At 44.4% G+C, this 24,900-nt stretch overlaps 1 protein-coding gene across 1 annotated transcript in view; it reads right to left on the bottom strand.

The window, feature by feature from the left end:
• Positions 1 to 24,900, bottom strand: part of LOC148139743 (uncharacterized) — a 40,609-nt gene that overhangs the window by 15,298 nt on the left and 411 nt on the right. Inside the window, exons 2-7 of the mRNA XM_087980173.1 lie at positions 23,831 to 24,078; positions 15,265 to 15,439; positions 12,309 to 12,409; positions 11,851 to 11,940; positions 5,285 to 5,413; positions 3,986 to 4,108 (exon numbers count right to left, since the gene is read on the bottom strand). Of these exons, the coding sequence (XP_087836299.1) occupies positions 3,986 to 4,108; positions 5,285 to 5,413; positions 11,851 to 11,940; positions 12,309 to 12,409; positions 15,265 to 15,439; positions 23,831 to 24,078 (866 nt within the window). The remainder of the gene's footprint in view (positions 1 to 3,985; positions 4,109 to 5,284; positions 5,414 to 11,850; positions 11,941 to 12,308; positions 12,410 to 15,264; positions 15,440 to 23,830; positions 24,079 to 24,900) is intronic.

Raw genomic sequence — 24,900 nt, 5'->3', positions numbered from 1 at the left:
AGCTAAGGTTAGTTTCAACACTTCTTGCCTGACCATCAAGGAAAGGTGGTTTTAAGCAACCGGTTTCAACTGAGGAGAGAACAATGGCTGAACCTGATACACCGATGAGCAAGATGGCGGCAGGATAACATGCTCCCACTGGAACTCCTCTGCTTCGCCTGTTCATTTTCTTTTTTTCTCTTTTTTTTTGCTTTTTCTTTCACCTTAGCCCCTGAAGCGAATCCTGGAGCAGTGACAGGAGTGGGGGGAGCAAGTTCCTGGCAGAGACTGGCATGGGGGCAGTGAGTACTGGGCAGAGACTGGCGTGAGGGGGAGAGAGAGTCTCAGAGCAGCGTGGGGGGAGTGAATACTGGGCAGAGACTCACGGGGGGGGAGTGAGTCTCAGAGCAGCATGGAGGCAGTGAGTCCCAGGCAGAGACTGGTGTGGGGTGGGGGGGGGGGGGGGGGAGTGAGTCCCAGAGCAATGTGAGGGGAGTGACTCCCAGAGCAGTGCGGGGGGAGTGACTCCCAGAGGAGTGTGGGTGGGGAGTGAGTCCCAGAGCAGCGTGGGGGCAGTGAGTCCCAGAGCAGTGTGGGGGTGGGGAGTGAGTCCCAGAGCAATGTGAGGGGAGTGACTCCCAGAGCAGTGCGGGGGGAGTGACTCCCAGAGCAGTGTGGGGGGAAGTGAATCCCAGAGCAGCGTGGGGGCAGTGAGTCCCAGAGCAGTGTGGGGGCAGTGAGTCCCAGAGCAGTGTGGGGGTGGGGAGTGAGTCCCAGAGCAATGTGAGGGGAGTGACTCCCAGAGCAGTGCGGGGGCAGTGAGTCCCAGAGCAGTGTGGGGGCAGTGAGTCCCAGAGCAGTGTGGGGGTGGGGAGTGAATCCCAGAGCAGTGTGGGGGGAAGTGAGTCCCAGAGCAGTGTGGGGGCAGTGAGTCCCAGAGCAGTGTGGGGGCAGTGAGTCCCAGAGCAGTGTGGGGGGAAGTGAATCCCAGAGCAGTGTGGGGGCAGTGAGTCCCAGAGCAGTGTGGGGGTTGGGAGTGAATCCCAGAGCAGTGTGGGGGGAAGTGAATCCCAGAGCAGCGTGGGGGCAGTGAGTCCCAGAGCAGTGTGAGGGGAAGTGAATCCCAGAGCAGCGTGGGGGCAGTGAGTCCCAGAGCAGTGTGGGGGGCAGTGAGTCCCAGAGCAGTGTGGGGGCAGTGAGTCCCAGAGCAGTGTGAGGGGAAGTGAATCCCAGAGCAGCGTGGGGGCAGTGAGTCCCAGAGCAGTGTGGGGGGCAATGAGTGCCAGAGCAGTGTGGGGGGCAGTGAGTCCCAGAGCAGTGTGGGGGGCAGTGAGTCCCAGAGCAGCGTGGGGGGAGTGAGTCCCAGAGCAGCGTGGGGGCAATGAGTCCCAGAGCAGTGTGGGGGGAAGTGAATCCCAGAGCAGCGTGGGGGCAGTGAGTCCCAGAGCAGTGTGAGGGGAAGTGAATCCCAGAGCAGCGTGGGGGAGAGTGAGTCCCAGAGCAGCGTGGGGGCAGTGAGTCCCAGAGCAGTGTGGGGGGAGTGAGTCCCAGAGCAGTGTGAGGGCAGTGAGTCCCAGAGTAGTGTGAGGGCAGTGAGTCCCAGAGCAGTGTGAGGGCAGTGAGTCCCAGAGCAGTGTGGGGGAGAGTGAGTCCCAGAGCAGCGTGGGGGCAGTGAGTCCCAGAGCAGTGTGGGGGGAGTGAGTCCCAGAGCAGTGTGAGGGCAGTGAGTCCCAGAGCAGCATGGGGGCAGTGAGTCCCAGAGCAGTGTGGGGGGAAGTGAATCCCAGAGCAGTGTGGGGGCAGTGAGTCCCAGAGCAGTGTGGGGGGAAGTGAATCCCAGAGCAGTGTGGGGGCAGTGAGTCCCAGAGCAGTGTGGGGGGAAGTGAATCCCAGAGCAGCGTGGGGGCAGTGAGTCCCAGAGCAGTGTGAGGGGAAGTGAATCCCAGAGCAGCGTGGGGGCAGTGAGTCCCAGAGCAGTGTGGGGGGCACTGAGTCCCAGAGCAGCGTGGGGGGAGTGAGTCCCAGAGCAGCGTGGGGGGAGTGAGTCCCAGAGCAATGTGAGGGCAGTGAGTCCCAGAGCAGCATGAGGGCAATGGGTCCCAGAGCAGCGTGGGGGCAATGAGTGCCAGAGCAGTGTGGGGGGCAGTGAGTCCCAGAGCAGTGTGGGGGGCAGTGAGTCTCAGAGCAGCGTGGGGGGAGTGAGTCCCAGAGCAGCGTGGGGGGAGTGAGTCCCAGAGCAGTGTGAGGGCAGTGAGTCCCAGAGCAGCATGGGGGCAATGAGTCCCAGAGCAGCGTGGGGAGAGTGAGTCCCAGAGCAGTGTGGGAGCAGTGAGTCCCAGAGCAGTGTGGGGGCAGTGAGTCCCAGAGCAGTGTGGGGGGAAGTGAATCCCAGAGCAGCGTGGGGGCAGTGAGTCCCAGAGCAGTGTGAGGGGAAGTGAATCCCAGAGCAGCGTGGGGGCAGTGAGTCCCAGAGCAGTGTGGGGGAGAGTGAGTCCCAGAGCAGCGTGGGGGCAGTGAGTCCCAGAGCAGTGTGGGGGGAGTGAGTCCCAGAGCAGTGTGAGGGCAGTGAGTCCCAGAGTAGTGTGAGGGCAGTGAGTCCCAGAGTAGTGTGAGGGCAGTGAGTCCCAGAGCAGTGTGAGGGCAGTGAGTCCCAGAGCAGTGTGGGGGAGAGTGAGTCCCAGAGCAGCGTGGGGGCAGTGAGTCCCAGAGCAGTGTGGGGGGAGTGAGTCCCAGAGCAGTGTGAGGGCAGTGAGTCCCAGAGCAGTGTGGGGGCAATGAGTCCCAGAGCAGCGTGGGGGCAATGAGTCCCAGAGCAGTGTGAGGGCAGTGAGTCCCAGAGCAGCATGGGGGCAATGAGTCCCAGAGCAGTGTGGGGGGAGTGAGTCCCAGAGCAGCGTGGGGGCAATGAGTCCCAGAGCAGCGTGGGCGCAGTGAGTCCCAGAGCAGTGTGGGGGAGAGTGAGTCCCAGAGCAGCGTGGGCGCAGTGAGTCCCAGAGCAGTGTGAGGGCAATGAGTCCCAGAGCAGCGTGGGGGGAGTTAGTCCCAGAGCAGTGGGGGGGGGGGGGAATGTATCCCAGAGCAGTGTGGCGGCAGTATGTCCCAGAGCAGTTTGGGGGCAGTGAGTCCCAGAGCAGTGTGGGGGGAATGAGTCCCAGAGCAGTGTGGGGGGAATGAGTCCCAGAGCAGTGTGGGGGAGAGTGAGTCCCAGAGCAGTGTGGGGGGAGTGAGTCCCAGAGCAGTGTGGGGGGAGTGAGTCCCAGAGCAGTGTGGGGGCAGTGAGTCCCAGAGCAGTGGGGGTGGTGGGAATGTATCCCAGAGCAGTGTGGGGGGAAGTGAATCCCAGAGCAGCGTGGGGGCAGTGAGTCCCAGAGCAGTGTGGGGGGAATGAGTCCCAGAGCAGTGTGGGGGCAGTGAGTCCCAGAGCAGTGTGGGGGGAGTGAGTCCCAGAGCAGTGTGGGGGCAGTGAGTCCCAGAGCAGTGTGGGGGGAGTGAGTCCTGGGCAAAGACTCGCGTGGGGGTGCAAATCCTGGAAGTTACCTTGGGCAGCTGAGTGCCAGTACGGAGTGGTCTGGAGGCTTGGTGTAGAGCAGGGACGGCTGGTGGACAGGGATCTTCCGTGGGTGGTTCGACCACATGCAGAGACCCTGTGCTGAGCTGCTGTCACGTAATGTTTATTTCAATTCTTTTTTACCTGGCTGTAAGGTCAATCTTTTAAAGATGTCTTATTCCTAACTTTTTATTTAAACTCTGTAAAGTAATGCAACTACTTTTTATTCCTCATTTGTATCTAAGATTTGTACACAGGTACCTGTACCTAAGGTGGCCATGAGGGGCAGACATTGTAAAAGCTTTTCACTGTCCTCGTACAACGGAATACCTGTGACAATAAAGGATATGCTATTCATCTAGTGTCTAGTCCCTTTAACCTGCCTCAATATCAAAGTTTTTCATCTAGTAATTAACGCAGTATTTAATCAACAAGATGAAATGGTCGAACATTCCTTACCTATGCATTGATTCCCATCACCAAAATAGCCACTTTGACAAACACAAAGGAACGATCCCAGAGTATTCACACAGAGTGCATCCTCATTACAGATGTCTCGGTTTTGGACACATTCATCAACATCTAGAGAAAAAGCGTATTGAACAAACAGGCTGCAGACAAAGTGAAGGATATACAATTTAAGAAAGAAAATGCCATAGATAATCAAACACATGAGGAGATCAGGGATTGATCCCACCATGATGAAGTCTGAGGTGCCCCTGATATTGGGGTCAAGATTAGAGTTATGCTGAAAAAGCACAGCAGGTCAGGCAGCATCAGATTCCTGATGAAGGGCTCCTGCTCGAAACGTTGATTTTCTTGCTCCTCGGATGCTGCCTGACCTACTGTGCTTTTCAAGCACCACTCTAATCTTGACTCTAATCTCCAGCATCACCCTGTGCCCCTGATATTGGTGATCATTGTAAAGGTGCCGTACTGACCTGGTGAAGGTATTACAGACAAATCAGGCCACTGCACCCTCAGTAAGTGGGTCTGGACTTATATCAGGGTCAGTGCAGATGGAAAGCAAAGTGAGCAGGTTGGGGAAGGAGTGGCATATGGCTGGACAGGTCCCAGGGTCAGGAATCTTTGAGTTACTTGGACTGGAGAGGGGAGGAAGCTGAAGAGGCCACAGAGACTGGAAAGAAAATCAGGAAATCAGGAGGTCAGGAATGGGGACTGTCAGGAACGTGGGTGACCAAAACGTTGAGAGACAATAGAGGAAGTGGGCAGGGCAGAGGCAGCAATAGCAGGGCCTTGCTGTTCCACCATTGTTGTGGATGGTCGGGGGTTTGGCTTCTCAGTGTGTAGCTAATTGCCAACAACCCACCTTGGTGAGGCAAGTGGATCAGATATGGAACGTAATGGCTGTTTCTGACACGGTTAGGGTGACCACTTCTCTGTCCTTAGCTAATATGCAATGCACCCAGGTCTGGCAGGACGTACTTCTTATTTGCATTTATAACATGAAAAGAGGCTCCTGCATGATATAATTTCTAACCCATTGGAATTTATCCCCTGTTACGTGGTGGTGTTTAAAATATGTGCCAGAGTTATTCATCTTTTCTGGCTGCAAGGTTCCTGCTGCAGCCAACTCTCTGTCAATCAGTGAATGGTACCTTGGGGCTTGTCCTGGTTAACTCCTTCAGTGTTCAGCTCTGGTTTAAAGGGTGAGAAGTTTGCATTGACCCATGTAAACACTGTTCTCCAGTGTCACCAACACAGCAAATATTTCATACTGTCTGTTATTTGATTTACCTATACAAGAATATATGCCGTCTCCATCATATCCATCAACACATTGACATTTGTAGGAACCGTGTGTGTTAACACATGCTGCTTTCGGGAGGCAGTGGTAAGGCATTCCTTGTGTACATTCATCAATATCTAAAATGCAGATGCGAAAGGTCATGTTAAGAAATCAAACCATCATCTGCTGTCTCCTGTTTTGAATGAGTCACAATTTATGGGAGAGGGTATACACTGGTTGGTCAATCAATATCTGGGAGTGAGTTGCACACTCCGTGAACCCCCACTGAGGTTCTGAATCTGATACTGAGAGTTTTCTTCAGTCCGTCACTAGAAACCAATCCAATTGTGACATCAGGGCTGCACTCCAGAGACACTGTCAGACACATAGAGAACAGCGACAGTTTCACACTCAGAGTGGTCCCTTCTATTCCCTTCTCACAGCCAATCAGCAGGCCTGCATTTGCTCAGGTGTCCCGCATGTCAATGGTGTTCTATTGTCAATGGCACAGCCAGAACTGAGGGCCCTTTCTCTCTTTTTGCCTTTCCATGTGATTATAATTACAATTCTAAATACCAGTGGTGTGAGCATGTGAGCAGATGTAGGCCATTCAGCCCATCGAGTCTGCTCTGCCATTCAGTGGGATCGTGGCTGATCTGATAATCCTTAATTCCACCTTCCTGCCTTTTCCCTATAACCCTTGATTCTTTTACTGATTAGAAACCTGTCTACCTCAGCTTTGAATATACTTAACAATCCAGCCTTTGAATATACTTAACAATCCTCTGTGATAAGCAACTTCACAGATTCACTAGCCTCTGGGAGAAGAATTCCTCCTCATCTCTGTCTTCAACGGGTGACCCTGTATTCTGAAATTATGCCTGCTGCTCCAAGACTCTCCAAGAACAGGAAACAACCTCTCCACATCTACTCAACCAAGTCCCCTTACAGTCTTGTATGTTTCAATAAGGTCACCTCTCATTTTTCTACATTCCAATGAGCACAGGCCCAACCTGTTTAACCTCTCCTCTTAAGATCATCCCTGCATATCTGATATCAGGTGAGCAAACCTTCCCTGGACAGCCTCCAATGCCAGTATTTATTTTCTTAGATAAGGAGCCCAAACTATTTACAGTATTCCAGCTGTGGTCTGACCAAGATGAGGGCATAGAAGGATGGGTTAGTAAGTTTGTGGATGACACCAAGGTCGGTGGAGTTGTGGATAGTGCTGAAGTATGTTGTAGGTTACAGAGGGGCGGAGATAAGCTACAGAGCTGGGCTGAGAGGTGGCAACTGAAGTTTAATGTGGAAAAGTTTGAGGTGATTCACTTTGGAAGGAGCAACAGGAATAACGAGTACTGGGCTAATGGTAAGATTCTTGGTAGTGTAGATGAGCAGAGAGATCTCGGTGTCCATGTACATAGATCCCTGAAAGTTGCCACCCAGGCTGATAGGGTTGTTAAGAAGGCATACGGTGTGTTAGCTTTTATTGGTAGAGGGATTGAGTTTCGGAGCCACGAGGTCATGCTACATCTGTACAAAACTCTGGTGCAGCCTCACTTGAAGTATTGCATGCAGTTGTAGTCACTGCATTATAGGAAGGGTGTGGAAGCTTTGGAAAGGGTTCAGAGGAGATTTACCAGGATGATGCCTGGTATGGAGGGAAGGTCTTATGAGGAAAGGCTGAGAGACTTGAGACTATTTTCATTAGAGAGAAGAAGGTTGAGAGGTGACATATAAGATAATCAGAGGGTTAGATAGGGTGGACAGTGAGAGCCTTTTTCCTTGGATGGTGATGGCGAGCACAAGGGGACATAGCTTTAAATTGAGGGGTGATAGATATAGGCCAGATGTCAGAGGTAGTTTCTTTACCCAGGGTAGCAGGGATGTGGAATGCCCTGCCTGCAACAGTAATAGACTTGCCAACTTTAAGGGCATTTAAATGGTCATTGGATAAACATATGGATGAAAATGGAATAGCGTTAGATGGGCTTCAGATTGGTTTCACAGGTTGGTGCAATATCAAGGATCAAAGGCCCTGTTCTGTGCTGTATTGTTCTCTGTTCAATGTTCGATAGCTTTAGCAAATCTTCCCTACTTACAAACTCCATTCCCCTTGAAATAAAGGCCAATATTTCATTTGCCTTCCTTGTAGCCGCTGAACTTGGATTCTGTGATTTCTCAGCCCCAACCCCTGAATCAAGACCAGCCAGTTCACAGGCACTGATCTCCCTGTTTATTATGACCAGGCTCATTCATTACAAAGACCTGGGCCCCTTACCCAGGATCTCACCATTCACCAGTTTGAGGTCACGGTTCTGAAGGCAACACTGGCTTTTCACCCACACCCTGTTACAGCTGACAAGAGGGAGAACCTGAGATTTGACCAAGCACATGGGTGGTCATAGAGGAGAGTTTACACTGCAGCTTAACTCCCTGAGAATATCACAGAGCTTCCATAACTCTCCTCTGTGCGACTGTCCCCTATTACTGCAGCTAACATCCTGGTTAATCCCACGCACATGTGCACCCACAAGTCACACAATAGAGGAGGGAGGGCCCACACCCCTCAGATTAAAAAGTCCCCGTAGATTCCAGCTCAGAATTCCAAACCACAACTTCACTCACAAGGACACTCTGGATTGGAATTGAAATCCCATCCATTTGACCCAGAGGAAGGAAACGCCACCACTAAATCCAAGGCTTAGCAACATGTTGATGTATCAAATTTATCAACAGCACACGGTCAGAAATACTGTGCAATCTTCAAAACAAAAATCACTTCATGGACAAAGAATGCTGTCTTGCAATGGCAATGGTGCATTGAACATCAAGTGACAGCATTGTCTAAAACCTCTAAAGTACTTCAGCATAACAAATTACTTTGGGAAAACATTGGTTGCTGGACTTGGTGTGTTGTACCTTTCACAGCTGATCGACAATCTATCCAGAGACATAAGAATCTGGCATTCTAACACTTCAAGAGTTTTCAACGACTTGAGAGAGAAATGAGGAGAGGAAATGCAGGAGTTGCATCAGATGAATTACAATGGGAGGACGGTCATGTTAATCATAAATATCAGAACAGATCAGCTGGGCCGAATGGCTCGCTTCTGTGCTAGAACATTATTACATTTACAGATGACTGTGGCAAACATGATTGGTACGTTTCCTCCATCTAGTGGCTATTTTTTTGTATAGCGTCCCATTTTTATAAGTTGGGCCATTGTTATGAAGTAAGCTGCCCAGCTTGGCCCAATGAGCTGTGATGGAAAATTATGCGGGCACATGAGGGGGTTACTCACAGGGGAACGTCTCCACAAGTCAAATGTCACAAAGGACCAGCTCCATTGCCGGATTGCTGGTGCCACATTGCTGTCTGAAGGTGGGCAGGAGGCAAAGTAATTGCCTCAAAATCAGGGTCAGCGGTTCCAATTTTAGCAGTTCCCCTGTCATGAGCAGAAGCTGCCTTCAGTGACAAACATAGTCAACTGCTCGGAATATAATCCAATGGACCAGCCTCTATTACGAGCACTCAAATTCTGCTCTGGTCACTGTAAATACATAAGAACATAAGAGCTGGGAGCAGGAGTAGGCCGTCCAGCCCTTTGACCCTGCTCCACCCCTCACTAAGATCATGGCTGATCTTTTCATGGCCTCAGCTCCACTTACTCACGTTTTCACCATATCCCTTAATTCCTTTATTTTTCAAAAAGATATCTACCTTTGTTTTAAAAGTGATTACTGAAGTAATGTCAACTACTTCCCTGGGCAGGGAATTTCATAGATTAACAACCCTCTGGGTGAAGAAGTTCCTTCTCAGTTCAGCCCTAAACCATCTCCCTCTAATCTTGAGGCCATGCCCTCTTGTCCTAGGCTCACCCACCAGTGGAAACATTCTATCTATTTCTATTCTATCGATTCCCTTCATAATTTTATATGTTTCTATAAGATCCCCCCTCATTCTTCTGAATTCCAATGAATATAATTTCAGTCTACTAAGACTCTCCTTGTAAGCCAACCCTCTCAACTCCAGAATCAACTGAGTGAACCTCCTCTGCACCCCCTCCAGTGCCAATACGTCCTTTCTCAAGTAAGGAGTACTCCAAGTGTGGCCTCACTACCACCCTATAGAGTTGCAACATAACCTCCCTGCTTTTAAACTCAATCCCTTTAGCAATGAAGGACAAAATTCCATTTGCCTTCCTAATTACCTGTTGTACCTGCAGACCAACCCTCTGTGATTCCTGCACAAGGACACCCAGGTCCCTCTGCATAGCAGCATGCTGCAGTGCTTTACCATTCAAGTAATAATCTATTATGCTGTTCCTCCTCCCAAAATGGATGACTTCACATTTGCTAACATTGTCTTCCATCTGCTAGACTTTTGCCCACTCACCCAAAGTATCTATGTTCCTCTGCAAAGTTTCACAGTCCTCTGCACACTTTACTCTGCCACTCATCTTAGTGTCATCAGCAAATTTTGACACTTTACACCTAGTCCCCAACTCCAAATTATCTACATAAATTGTAAATAATTGCGGTCCCACCACCGATCCCTAAGGCACACCACTCGTCACTGATTGCCAGCCAGAATAGCACTCATTTATCCCCCACTCTTTGCTTCCTGTAAATCAGGAATTATACTTTGGCTTTGGAAAAGGCAACAGTCAATGCAGGAGATTGACCAGATTAACACGGGGATTAAATGATATGGGTGGGTTGAAAAGAGCATTCTCCTTAATATCAATGATCCAGCAATGATCCAATCCAGGTGTTTTGAGTGATTAAAGGAATCGAGAGGGTCTTCCTCTGGAACAAGTGAGCAGAACCCTAAGGTTAGAGCTGAGGTAGGGATTTCAGGAAATCCTTCTTCCTAGAAAGAGGATGTGATGGTAGAACACATTGGGGCAGAATGGCATCCATTCATTCAGATGAGTATGAACATTTTAAAGGATAGAGAAGGTTTGATGATAAATCCACTAAATTAGAAAAGCAGATGTCAATGAATTACAGAAACCAATTCAAATAAAACAGAGAAGGAAAACTGCTGGATAAAGTGCTACATAAAGGACTTAGATTTCAGGATGGACTAGAAATATTCCCACAGGAAGATAGGGTGAGACGGCAAACGACTGGGATGAGTAGAAGTATTAAGCTGTGACTCATAGAGAGTCGTATGACAAATCTTAGGGTGGCAAGACCTGATAAAGTCACTTGGAATGTTGGAAATAAATACACGGAACAAAAAAAAGGAAACCAGAACATTAAGGTGTATAAAGAGGTGACAGACAACATGAAGTTTGTCAGCTTAAAGTTTCTCAAGACAGGTGCTTGTGAATTCCACTGGTGACCCTGCTAGCTGTCTCCAGACCCTGTGAGAGGATACGGTACTGCCTGTGTATCTTCCCCATGTTAGGAGAGATAGATCCATTTCATTGGTGACCAAATATAATCATTTCTGAAGGCACATTGAAGTCACCTGGTTTCCAAAACTGCAACATATGCTACATGTTACATTAAAAAGAATATGCCGTAATGAAAACCTAATTACAACATTCATAAATTCTAGTTTAATTGGAATTGATGCACAGCTCTATTCTGTTGACGAGATTGATTCCAGAGGTGAGGCGTTTCTCTTGTGGAGAGAGATTGGACATTTTAGAATGATATTCTCTGGTGTTTAGAAGGGGATTAGCAAAGTGAGCATGACAAGAATGTTTCCTCACCTGGGCCAATCTGGAACGAGAGGTCACGGTTTAAGGCTGAGAGGGAGCAGGTTTACAACAGAGATGAGGAGGGACTACTTCTCACAAATGGTCATGAATCTGTGGAATTCACTCCCCCAGAGGAGACATTGAGTAAATTTAAGGAGGAGATGGAAGGATATTTAATTAGTAACGGGTTAAGGGGACAGGGAGAGCAGGCAAGAAAGTGAAGTTGAGGCTGAGATGAGATCAGCTGTGGTCATATCAAATAGCAGCGCAGACTAGAGGGGCTGAATGGCCTCCTCCTGCACTTAGTCCTTATGTTATGATCTTCAGCAGTCAGTTGGTATATCCTGCTAACCAATAACAGCAACATCTTCAGAGCTACATCTTAGTATAATGGAAATATAAGTTTGCACCCGATCCAAGTACTTTAATGAAACTCCACAATATTTTGGCTTGTCCTTGACTGGAATGGGGGAAGGTGCATTCTTTGATAATCGCTGACTGAGGCAATTTGAAAGAGATGTTCAAGATCATGAATAATTTTGATGAGGTCTATTTAAACTGTTTCCAGAATGTCCTGTGACCGGGGGGCACAGATTTAACAGCAAGGCCAATGTATCATTCCTGAGAACTAGACGCGTCATACAAAATCCTTTTTTAAGCACCTGGAATTTGCTGCCTGAACAACAGATTCAAAAATAACTTTCCAAAGGGAATTGGAAATATATTTGGAGGGAAAATATTTACATGGGTTATGGGGAAATCGAAGAGTCAGAATAGGCTTAATGACCTGAAAGGCCACCTTCTCTGCTGCACCATTGGGTGATTCTATTCTATAACAAATCTTTCAGCACACTCACCAATGCAGTGTACACCGTTCCCTTCAAATCCAACGTTACACTTACAACTGTGAGAGCTCCTCACGCTCCCAGTGCAGGTCTTGGTTATATCTGCAAAGCATCACAAGATCAGAAACCACCAGCAGCAGTCTGTTTTATAAACACTGTCATTCATTTCCAAGAAGCAAAATGAAAGTCCATCAACATTATTTTTGCACGGAAAATGTTTTCAAAACAAAACTTTTCTTTTAAATGGTGATGTAAAATTTCGTGGTAGTCACTTGGCTGTTGTGTACAAAGCAGTAAAATTGAACTCAATAAACTTGATTTCCCTGAGATTATAGAAAAATGAAAGGTAATGTCAGATTGATTGTACACAATTTATTCATCGATTTTGAATTTGAACAGGGGCATGAATCAAACTAGTGCAGGGGAATAGGAAATGAATGAGTGATTGATAAAGAATTAATTTTCTGTACCTTTCCTGATGTGAAATAGTCTTTCTGCTACAGCCACACTTCCTGGGATTTCTTTAGAAAAATCATAAACAACAGCACGAATATGGCCAAATTCATCATCCCTGGAAGCATTGATAAGTAAAAAGAAAAACAAGGAAACTGTATGAAATACACCTGGCAAGTCAGGTACTTGAACTGACAAGAGAACCCCCACAATAGGAACTCCTTCAAATGAAAGAAAAAACAGTGACATGTGGAATTGATGGTACTGATCTGAGGGTTCGGCTATCATATTCACTCAGTGCCTCACTGCATGTAAATGTAGTCTTGTACAAGTAAGGATGCCTTTGGTTTGTTTGTTGCATAGAGTCGAACCCAATGTTTGCTTGTTTCCTCATATGCTACTATACAGAACCAAATTGTGTTTGTCACTATGTATATATTTAAAGATTTTTTTCTTGAATAATTTTTTTGAAATTAAATAGAAGTCCCATATGAGGGTACACGGGATGCACTTGGGCATCTTCCTTCACTTCCACATTTTACTGTTTTTCCCTTCTGCAGCTGAGGTAGCTCTTGGGGCCTGTTTCCTTGCCTTGTCCCATGAAGATATTCTGGCACAGGCAGGGATGAACAATACTCAGACAATGAGGATACCACACACAGCGAGATCCATACCATCAATGGTTATAGGAATCCTTGATTTTATTTTGTTCTGGATAAGTAACTGGTCATTTCATGTTGCCCCAATTTGAACTTCCTTTCTCTGACAGAAATTCAAATAACTTTTCATCCTTTTGTGATAAAGCTGACTTTCAATTGATCAAATGTCTAATAAGATGAAATGTTGCTATGTAATTGCTGCCATGCAGTGAATGATTGGTGCATAGATTATGGATTGATATAGATCAGAGATTGGTACATAGATACATAGAGCAGTACAGCACAAGAACAGGCCCTTTGGCCCCATGCCTGTATTAACCATGATGCCATTCTAAATTAATACCTGCACTAACACCTCTGGAATAGAGTCCATATCCCTCTATTCCTTCCCTGTCTGTCGAAATACCTCTTAAATATTGCTATCGTATCTGCTTCTACCACCCTCCAGATTTAAAAAGAAAATGCCCTCATACATCTCCTTTAAACTCTTCCGCTCTCACCTTAAACCTATTTGATATTTCCACCCTGGGAAAAAGACTCCAACTATCCACACTATCTATGTCTCTCGTAACTTTATATACTTTTCTCTCAAGTTGCCAGTCAGCCTCTGATGCTCCAGTGAAACAATTCAACCTCTCCTTATAGTTTATACCCTCCAATCAAGGCAACATCCTGGTAAACCTCTTGTGTGCCCTCTCCAAAGCCTCCTATAGGGAGGTAACCTGAACTACACACAATACTCCAAGTAAGGCCTAACAAAAGTTTTATACAACTGCAGCATGACTTGCCAACTTTTATAAACCATTTTCCAATGATGAAGGCAAGCATGCCTTATGCCTTTTTTACTGCCTTATCCATTTTTTGCCTCTTTCAGGGAGCGATGGACTTGCACCCATGATCCCTCTGTATATCAGTGCTCTGAAAGGTTCTGCCATTTACTGTATACTTTCCTCTTGGGTTGGACTCCCAAAATGCATCACCTGACATTTGTCCAGATTAAACTCAATCTGCCATTTCTCCACCCAACTTTCCAATTAATCGATATGCTGTGTATCCTTTGACAATCTTCCTCACTATCCATGACTCCACCAATTTTCATGTTGTCTGCAAATTTACTAATCAGACCAGCTACATTTTCATCCAAATCATTTTTATATATTACAAGCAACAGAAGTCCCATCATCGATCCTTGCGGAACACCACTAATCACAAATCTCCAGTCAGAAAAACACCCTCCGTAACTAATCTCTATCTTCTATGACCAAGCCAATCTTGCATGCAACTTGACAACTTATCATGGATCCCATGTGACTTAATCATCTGGACCAACCTATCATGAGGGATCTTGTCAAATTCTTTAATGAAGTCCATGTAGGCAATATCCACTGTCAGACCCTCAATCATCTTCATCACTTCCTCTAAAAACCCAATCAAATTTATGAGACAAGATCTTCCTAACACAAAGCCATGCTTACTATCTCTAATAAGTCCATTCTTTTCCAAATTTGAGTAAATCCTGTCCCTAAGAATCTTCTCAAATAAATTCCCTACCACTGATGTCAGACTCACCATCCCATAATAGCCTGGATTATCCCTGTTGCCCTTCTTAAACAAATGAACAACATTGACTATTCTCTAACCTTTGGGGACCTCACTTATGCCTAAAATGAATACAAAGATCTCTGTCAAGGCCCATCACTCTCCTCCCTTCCCTCCCTCAGTATCCTGGGATAGATCCCATCAGGCCCTGGAAACTTATCTACCTTGATATTTTTCAAGACACCCAAAACTGTCTCTTTCTTAATGTACCTCAGAATATCAATCTAACCCGTCCTTTGTCCTTGAGTGGCTCTATCCTTTCCCTCAATGCCCACTTATTCCAAATATATGTATAAAATGCCTTGGGATTCTCCTTACTCTCAGTTTTTAGGGACATTTCATTGCTACTTGTAGCTTCCCTAATTTCTTGTTTAAGTTCTTCTCTGCTGCCTTTCTCCTCTTCAAGGCCCTCTTTGATCTCAATTTCCTAAACCTTGCATAGACATCCTTTTTCTTTTTAACTATAATTGGTATAGGTTATAGATCAGTATAGATTATGGATCAGTATATATTATAGACAACTGATATTTATTTGACTTGTTATTGTATTCCCAGTAATCTATACTGCAAGAAAACATACAGTACCATTAAGTCAATAATCTTGCTGAACAATGAAAGAGTTCATATCGAATTGTACACTGAAGCATTAAATAAACGTCAGGCAAAAGATTCATTCACATCCACAAATCTTTTCAGATCTTGTACTTGGTGTTACCTTATTCCATTGATTAAAATTCCCTCAGCTCCTTCACTTAAAATAGTTGTGTTTTCCCCAAACGGTGACAGATTCAAAGGCTCTTTGAACCATTTAATGTAGGCTGTGTTTGAGAGTGAAACATAAGGTGCTATATGGATTTGTATAACATCTCCTATTAGATATTCTCCAATATCTATAACAAAAACAAGAATCAAGATCTGATTAATACCAAACAACACATCCAGGCTGCTGTATATTCACATCATCCATTATCTAATTATTTCCACCTAATATGTACAGCACCCTTCACAATTTGTCTTTTTGCATTTGCAAAGAAAAATCTTTCTAACCAGTCTCATGATGTGACAACATCTTTGTGTCCAAGCTCAGTTTTGTCTTTATCAAAACATTAACCAACTGAGTCAAAGACTTGCAAAGAAACATCATGCCAGGAGCAAAGGCTAAAATCTTCTCATCAGGGTCACCACCCAGTGACACTGATTGGACAGAAGGCTACCAGTACATGACCTCTCTGCCCAAATTTCTCATGGGGGTGTCCCTCAGGGGAGGCCTGAGAGGGAGCAGAAATCCTGCCCTCTGTCACATCTTGCTCAACATGAATTTAAATGTCCCAAAGCTTCTCAATGTTTGTGATTGCCTGAATGAGTGATTGATGCATGATTCGTTGGTAACTGGCAAGGCAGGAGGGTAGTGTAGCATGTGTGTGAGGTGGCTGAGATGAGTAGGTGGGTCAGAGGCTGCGCAGGTTGTGAGGGATGTTCAGGTCATGGGATATCAACTTGACTACTCAGCTGGGTGAGGGGGGAGATGGGGGGGGGGACATTGTGAATGCTTAGGGATTCAGTTATTCAGTCACTTCAGGTTTCTATCTTGGATTGCTTCCAGGGAAATAACTTAGCCTCTTCGCCTGAACTTTCACATAGGCACCAAGGCTGTAGCTAGGCTGATGGTGAGGAAGGCTGATCCCAGCAGATCCTTCTCACCCGTCTTCCACATGCTTGTTCAGTTCCCCAGGTTGTTCTGACAGGATATTCCCAAATGCTAACATTCAAGGACGAGTGGCTCACTTTCTTCATGAAAGTCTCTCCCTGACAGGATACTTTTTACCTGCTCAAACATTTATATTTTAAAAGCATTTAGCCAGGCTTTCTTTTAAAGGAAGAGTAGGTTTATTAGCTACTGAACTGTGATTCAATGTGACACATATACACACAGATTATAAGTGAGACATGAGACCAAAAAGTACAAAACAGAGCGTTCAGTGGTTTATTGGTGATGAATAGATTGTGAAACATTGCAGTTGTTAAGGTGGTGATTCCAGTCGCGGTGACATTGATGGTTGATGGATGTTGGAGATTCCTGCTTCTGCTGTTAGCTGAAAGGAATTTCTCCACTTTTCTTCAACAGCAGCTTTGCTAAATACTCTTTTTCATCGATCAGAGAGAGAGAGAGACAGACTTTATTTCTTTCTACCTGCCCACAAGAGAGTGTTTGATGAAACTTTCACAGCTTGGCCACTTCACAGCATCCTCTTGGCAGTGGAACTTGAAGCACCAGCTGGTTTATTAGCATGCTAGCTCTCCAGCACAGTAAGACTAGGGGCTGCAGGTTATTTTTAAACTCTCTTCCTTTGTGTGTTCCTCACAGAGTAAAACACAACCATGTCTTTCACCCAGAACCATCTTTCTTTCAACTCATGTTGCAGTCTGGGAGAAAACCCATGGTTGATCACAGTTCAGCTCTTTAAATGACATCTCTCCCTTTGAAATGTTGCTGTAGAATTTCCCTCAACACTCTTCAGGTGCAACATTCCACAATTCCTCTTAGGACGTAATGAAATCCACACAGAGACTTCATTTACATTCTCAGCAATCCTTTCACTTGTATGTCTTTCTTTAAACCAAAAGTGTTGTACTTAAAAGTTCCATATATCGATATTGGGTGGAAATTAAGAATTCCAAGAAGAAAAAGCCACTGATAGGTGTAGTCCGTAGGCCACCAAATAATAATAACATCACATTGGGGTGGGCAATAAACAAGGAAATTACTAATGCCTGTAAAAATGGTACGACTATTATCATGCAGGATTTTAATGTGCATGTAGATTGGTCGAACCAGCTCAGTCAGTGTAGCCTTGAGGAGGAGTTTGTTGAGTACATCTGTGATAGTTTCCTTGAACAGTATGTAATGGAACTGACGAGGGATTAAGCTATCCTAGATCTGGTCCTGTATAATGAGACAGGAATAATTAATGACCTCCATAGTCAGGGATCCCCTAGGAAGGAGTGATCAAAGTATGGTTGGATTTAGAATACAGATGGAAGGTGTGAAGATAAAATCTAATACCCAGGGACCTGTGCTTAAACAAGGGCAAGTACAATAGAATGAGGGAGAACCTGGCTAAAGTAGACTGGAAACAGAGACTTTATGGTGGGACAGTTGACCAGCAGTGGAGGACTTCCAAAGAAATTTGTCAAAGTGCTCTGCAAAAGTATATTCCGGTGAGAAGGAAGAACTCTAAGAAAAGGGGGAATCTGCCAAGAACTCTAAGAAAAGGGGGAATCTGCCATGAGTGTCTATGGAAGTAAGGATGGCTATCAAAGTGAAAGAGAAGGCGTACATAATGGCCAAAAACAGCAGGAATCTAGAAGATTGGGAAGAATTTAAAGGTCAACAGAAAGCCACAAAAAGAGGTATAAAGAAAAGTAAGATAGAGTATGAGAAAAAAACTACCACAGAATATAAGAACAGATAGCGAAAGTTTCTATAAATATATAAAACAAAGAGGGGCTAAAGTAAATGTTGGTCCTTTAGAGGATGAGAAAGGTCAGTTAGTTCTGGTATAGGATGAAATGGCTGAGGCATTGAACGAATAATTTGCATCAGTCTTCACAGTGGAGGACATTAAACATGTCAGTAAATGACAAAGAGATGAGGACCTGGAAACAATTATTATTACGGAAGAGCTAGTGTTGCATAAGCTAATGGACCTTAAGGATAGATAAGTCTCCTGGCCCTGATGGAATGCATCCCAGGGTACTAAAAGAGATGGCAGGAGAAATAGCAAGTGCACTGGCAGCAATTTTCCAAAATTCATTGGACTTTGGGGCGGTCCCAGCAGATTGGAAAATAGCAAATGTGACACCACTGTTTAAAAAGGGAAGTAGGCAAAAGATGGGGAATTATAGACCAGTGAGCTTAACCTCTGTAGTGGGCAAGATATTTGAATCTATTGTCAAGAAAGAAATAGCAGGGCATCTCGAAAGAAATTATCCCATTGGACAGACACAGCATGGGTTCATGAAGGGCAGGTCATGCTTCACAAATCGTTTGGAATTCTATAAAGACTTTTCAAGCAAGGTGGACAATGGGGACCCAGTGGATGTGGTGCACCTAGATTTCCAAAAGTCTTTAGACAAGATGCCGCACATGAGTCTGCTGCATAAGATAAGGGTGCATGGTGTTAGGGGTAGAGTATTAGCGTGGATAGAGGATTGGTTGATAGGAAGCAAAGAGTGGAGATAAATCAGTGCTTTTCTGGCTGGCAATCACTGACTAGTGGTGTGCCTCAGGGATCAGTGTTGGGACAATTATTTACAATTTATATCGATGATTTGAAGTTGGGGACCACATGTACGGTGTCAAAATTTGCTGATGAAATTAAGATGAATGGCAAGCAAAGTGTGCAGAGGACTGTGAAACTTTGCAGAGGAACATAGATATTTTGGGTGAGTGGGCAAAGGTCTGGCAGATAGAATACAATGTTAATAAATGTGAAGTCATACATTTTGGTAGGAATAACAGCAAATTAGATTATTACTTGAATGGTAAAAAGCTGCAGAATGCTGATTTGCAGAGGGACCTGGGTGTCCTTGTGCATGAATCACAGAAGGTTGGTCTACAGGTACAATAAGTAATTAGGAAGGCAAATGGAATTTTGTCCTTCATTGCTGAAGGGATTGAGTTTAAAAGCAGAGAGGTAATGTTACGGCTGTACAAGGCACTGGTGAGGCCACCCCTGGAGTACTATGTGCAGTTTTCGTCTCCTTACTAGAGAAAGGATGTATTGGCACTGGAGGGGGTGCAGAGGAGGTTCACTAGGTTGGAGGGGGTTGGCTTATGAGGAGAGATTTAGTAGTCTGAGATTATACTCATTGGAATTCAGAAGATGAGGGGATCTTATAGAAACATATAAAATTATGAAGGGAATCGATAAAAAAGAAATAGATAGGATGTTTCCACTGGTGGGTGAGCCTAGGACAAGAGGGCATGGCCTCAAGATTAGAGGGAGATGGTTTAGGGCTGAACTGAGAAGGAACTTCTTCACCCAGAGGGTTGTTAATCTATGAAATTCCCTGCCCAGGGAAGTAGTTGACATTACTTCAGTAATCACTTTTAAAACAAAGGTAGATACCTTTTTGAAAAATAAAAGAATTAAGGGATATGGTGAAAACGTGAGTAAGTGGAGCTGAGGCCATTAAAAGATCAGCCATGATCTTAGTGATGGGTGGAGCAGGGTCAAAGGGCTGGACGGCCTACTCCTGCTCCCAGCTCTTATGTTCTATAGGTTATTCTGGTTATGATCCATTTCTGTGACTTATTATTCTTGAGGAGGCTGTGGCGAGGAAGAAATTTAAACATCAACTGCACTTGGAGAACAATTATCTTGGTGAAAGATGCTCGTTAATTTTCATGACACTTATTGGTCTGCCATTGCAAAGAGTTGTTCTTGACTGGCGTTGCAGATTATTACATTCTAAGCTGCAGGACTAGTTGTTGAGGGATGCGCTGTATCCTGGGGCAGAGCTACAGAAATGCAATGGGGAAAGTTTGCAGCCTGAGACCTTTCAGTATGCTGAGATCTTAGAAACAATTGGAGCGTCTTGGAGTGTGTGCCTGACAAGGGATGTATATGGTGAGTATCAAGAATACTGGAATTCATAGAGGCCCATCAGAGCAGAACATTCTGCATAGTGCAAAGCTAAATTCTATTATGCATTCTGTAGTTTTCATCTTAAAACATTTTGCCCTTGGGCAGTATGCCTGACAAAGCAGGTAAGTTGCAAATACAGAGAGTGTTTTGTTTGTATGGAGATACCTAAATGTGTAACATGCTGTATGGAGACAAGTTGAATTTTATTGGGATTTCTGCTATTCTCAAGTTGAAAAATTCTGTTATGTACTTCTCAAAATTTTATGAATAAATAAGTTTTGGGGGAAAAGTCAGATAATCAGATATTTTTGGAGGATGTTTGTCAGTGGGGAATTGGCAATTGGAAGTTGAAGCTACCCAGGCAATTCCTGTGGAGTCAGTGCACTGAGCCCTCTGTAGGGGCCAGAGATGCATCTTGCCTTCCATGTCTGGTTTGCAACATCCCAGAGGCCAGAAGGTTTAGACCATAAGATTACCCATAATCCTAAATGTAGAACTACATCCAGGAAGAGAGTGTTGGAAATGACTAGAGTCATTCATATTGATGTCATTTCCTCAAACTCTGAGTTCATTGATGACTGTTTCCTTAGCTGGCACTAACATGATCAGAGACCTGTTAAGTTTGTGGTGAACATGTGACCTGCTACATTTCAGAGGAACTTTTTAGATCACTCTTATTAACCAATAGTAATTATTTAGCCATTCTATTTGTGTCAGCTTTGGCTTCTGATCTTTGCAAAATCAATTTGATCATTTTATGATGTACTTTTGATCTCTGCTGATAATATGATGACAGAATATTTGAAGACTGTACTCAGTGATGACAATACTCAGTAATTTTATATTCAATGTTGACAGAACTCAATGATGACTGCATTCAGTTATTAGAGTATTTGGTAATGACATTACTCAGAGATGACATTAACATGGTAATGTCAGAATCTGATAATGTGAATCGTTGGTGTGTTTCCATCTGGTCTCTGGTAACAATTTGACTAATTATATAGTTGTAGGGACAAGTGATGAAATATGGGATTAGAATAGTTAGGTGGGTGTTACTGACTGGTGTGGATATGATGGGCTGAAGGGCCTTTTTCTGTGCTGGGGATGTCTGTGACTCTATAAGTGATTGATTGTACAGCTACTGTAATCATAGTGTTACATTGTACATTGTAATAAGTCTCATCTCTTACTTACCTAAGTTCTGTGCCCGTACACTCCCCTCCTCATCATCTGATGAAGGAGTGCTGCTCCAAAGGTTTATGATTTCAAAATAAACCTGTTGGACTATAATCTGGTGTGACTTGTGTGACTTCTGATTTTGTCCACCCCAGTCCAACACCGGCACCTCCACGTCTTACATACCCTGACAATGACTGTACTGCTATCTGGGGCTATTAAAAATATTAAATTGACCAAACAACCTTACAGAATAGCTGTAAGAATTTAAAATTAATTTCTTCAAACCATAATGGGAAAGGATGCAAATGGAATTAAGTATTGAATAGTACATTTCCAGTTATTACAGAATTTGCAACATCCAGTGTAATGTGAGTGTATTGGAATAATGCGAAGTGTTAAAATGTGATTCTCATAGAAGAAGAAGAAGAAGAAGAAGAAGAAGAATACAGGCCCTTCGGCCCTCGATGTTGCGCCGATCCAAGCCCACCTAACCTACACTAGCCCACTATCCTCCATATGCCTATCCAATGCCCGCTTAAATGCCCATAATGAGGGAGAGTCCACCACTGCTACTGGCAGGGCATTCCATGAACTCACGACTCGCTGAGTAAAGAACCTACCCCTAACATCTGTCCTATACCTACCCCCCCTTAATTTAAAGCTATGCCCCCTTGTAATAGCTGACTCCATACGTGGAAAAAGATTCTCACTGTCGACCCTATCTAAACCCCTAATCATCTTATACACCTCTATCAAGTCACCCCTAAACCTTCTTTTCTCCAATGAAAACAACCCCAAGTGCCTCAGCCTTTCCTCATACGATCTTTCTATCATACCAGGCAACATCCTGGTAAACCTCCTCTGCACCCGTTCCAGTGCCTCCACATCCTTCCTATAGTATGGCGACCAAAACTGCACACAATACTCCAGATGCGGCCGCACCAGAGTCTTATACAACTGCAACATGACCTCAGTACTCCGGAACTCAATTCCTCTACCAATAAAAGCCAGTACGCCATATGCCTTCTTCACCGCACTATTTACCTGGGTGGCAACTTTCAAAGATTTGTGTACATGGACACCAAGATCCCTCTGCTCATCCACACTACCAAGTATCTGACCATTAGCCCAGTACCCCATCTTTTTATTACTCTTACCAAAGTGAATCACCTCACACTTAGCTACATTGAACTCCATTTGCCACCTTTCTGCCCAGTTCTGCAGCTTATCTATATCCCGCTGTAACCTGCCACATTCTTCCTCACTGTCTACAACTCCTCCGACTTTCATATCATCCGCAAACTTGCTCACCCAACCTTCTAACCCCTCCTCCAGGTCATTTATAAAAATGATAAACAGCAATGGTCCCAAAACAGATCCTTGCGGAACACCGCTAGTGACGGCACTCCAAGATGAACCTTTGCCATCAACTACTACCCTCTGTCTTCTTCCAGCCAGCCAACTCCTAATCCAAACCTCCAACTCACCCTCAATGCCATACCTCCGTATTTTTTGCAGTAGTCTACCATGGAGGTAGACTACTCAAATAAGTTATAAACCTTGCATTTTACAAACTTCTCCTGTTTTGGTTTTTACATTTACTTCCTGTTGTCACAATTTTTGGACTTTTTTTTGCTGTTGTAACCTGTTGACTGGTTTCATAAAAACAATAAATTTTAAATGCCCAGTCAGATAAAAATACATATAAATGGATAAGATAGTTGAATCACCTAAAGTGTTTAAACAAGTTTTTGTAAATTGCAGTGAGTTGCCAGTTTATTTCTCTCCCAAATTGTTTCAAAAGCAAATCTGAAAGATCTGCAGATGCTGGAAATCAGAACCACAAAGCAGAAATTGCTGGAAAACTCAGTAAGTCTGGCAGCAACTGTGGAGAGAAATCAGAATTAACCTTTTCAAACAGTTCTGAAGAAGGGTCACTGGACCTGAAATGTTAACTTTAATTTCTTTGCACAGTTGCTGCCAGACCTTCTGCGTTTTTCCAACAATTTCTGTTTTTCTTTCAAAACAACTTGCTGCAGGTTTTATAGCAAATTTTTACTCCATTAGTTTTGCTGCAGAACTATTTTTCAACTGTTTAGTTTCTTTTTAACTCATAAAGATAAAGAAACAAATAAAGGGAGATAGTTGGTAGCTGCATTCCTCCCTGATTTTATTTCAGTCAATTCTGCATAATCCAAATGAAATCGCCTTGTTTTGTTGTATTTATTTTTAAAATGCTGTGAGATTAACTATAAATGTGTTTTAAAGTTTTCTGAAGGTTAATTACTTTTAGTTAAATTAGAAGTAAATTTACTCCTGTCACAGCTAAAAGTTTGCACTCACTTTTCCTATGAGGCCTCTCATTTACAGGAATATTTGGCTAAGCAACTATTTGGTTTTCTAGGTTTGCTCATCTTTAAACATGGAAACAGAAAGAATTCTTCTTACCAATTGGAGGGGAGTCAAGAACAAAGTAATATCGTATTCGTGAAGGATTTAGCAATTCAAAAGGAGCATCATCATATGGCACTATCTCCTGTTCCATGTGTTTAATAATATCCGTTTCAATCTCAGCCCAGAACCTGTTTGGGTAAAAATCATCTTCACTGATGTTGATCAGCTCCATTTCCAGATTCTGGTTCTTCAACAGAACCCTGGGAAGCAGGTTTGCAGAAGGTGCCAATCTTCTCCTGTAGCTGCATGGAGAAATGAATTACATTGATTAAGCTCAAAATCAAAACTCAAACACCAGGCAGCTTGGTCTCACCAGGTCCATGTCGGTGCTTATTCTCAGCAAAAGCAATGGGTGCAGATCACAAGGACTTGCTCTGTTCAACCTCTTGACTAAGCCTTTCGTTAATCACCTCTGCTTCTACCACTAACCGCCTCAGGTATACTTCTTACCAGGGTTTCTTCCCCTTTGTTCCAAATCACATTGTTCATTCATTTCTTGGTTGTTTCAAATGAAACTTTCAACCAAAAGTGCATTTGCTCTTTCAGCAGGATGGAGAAAATCATGAACCACTGTGTTAAAAGAAAAACCACAGGAGAACTTACTCTTTATCCCTCAGTTAACTCCACTCAGGAACACAAATGATCCAACCCTTTCCCTCATTCCTGCGACAACCATTTACATTAACAATTCTTCTCGGCCAAATTAAACTAAACACTTAGGATTTCAGGCTTATTGTAATTCTTGCACATTGATCATTTCCAGTGAGCGTAGACCTTAAAACTCTTGCTTTCTGCTTTTCGATACAATCCACCTTTCATGTCACAATACAGTTCCGAAGCCAGGATCATAGGATCACCTACTTCATAGACACAGAGGCCATTCAGCCCATCAGATCTGCACCAGCTCTTTAAATTGGTATCATTACCTCGTGCCAATCTCCAGCCTTTGCTCCCATATTCTTGCACTTTATTTCTACCCAAATAATTATCCAAAACCCTCTTAAATGTCTCAATTGAACCTGCCTCTACCACACTTCCCAGCAGTTCATTCAAGACCCTAACTA

Source organism: Chiloscyllium plagiosum, unplaced genomic scaffold, assembly GCF_037043375.1.
Source record: "Chiloscyllium plagiosum isolate Xiang-an unplaced genomic scaffold, Cpla_swu_hap1 HiC_scaffold_37, whole genome shotgun sequence".
Taxonomy (NCBI): Eukaryota; Metazoa; Chordata; class Chondrichthyes; order Orectolobiformes; family Hemiscylliidae; genus Chiloscyllium; species Chiloscyllium plagiosum.
The sequence above is the reverse complement of the archived record's forward strand: the minus strand, read 5'-3'. Positions and strand labels throughout refer to the sequence as shown.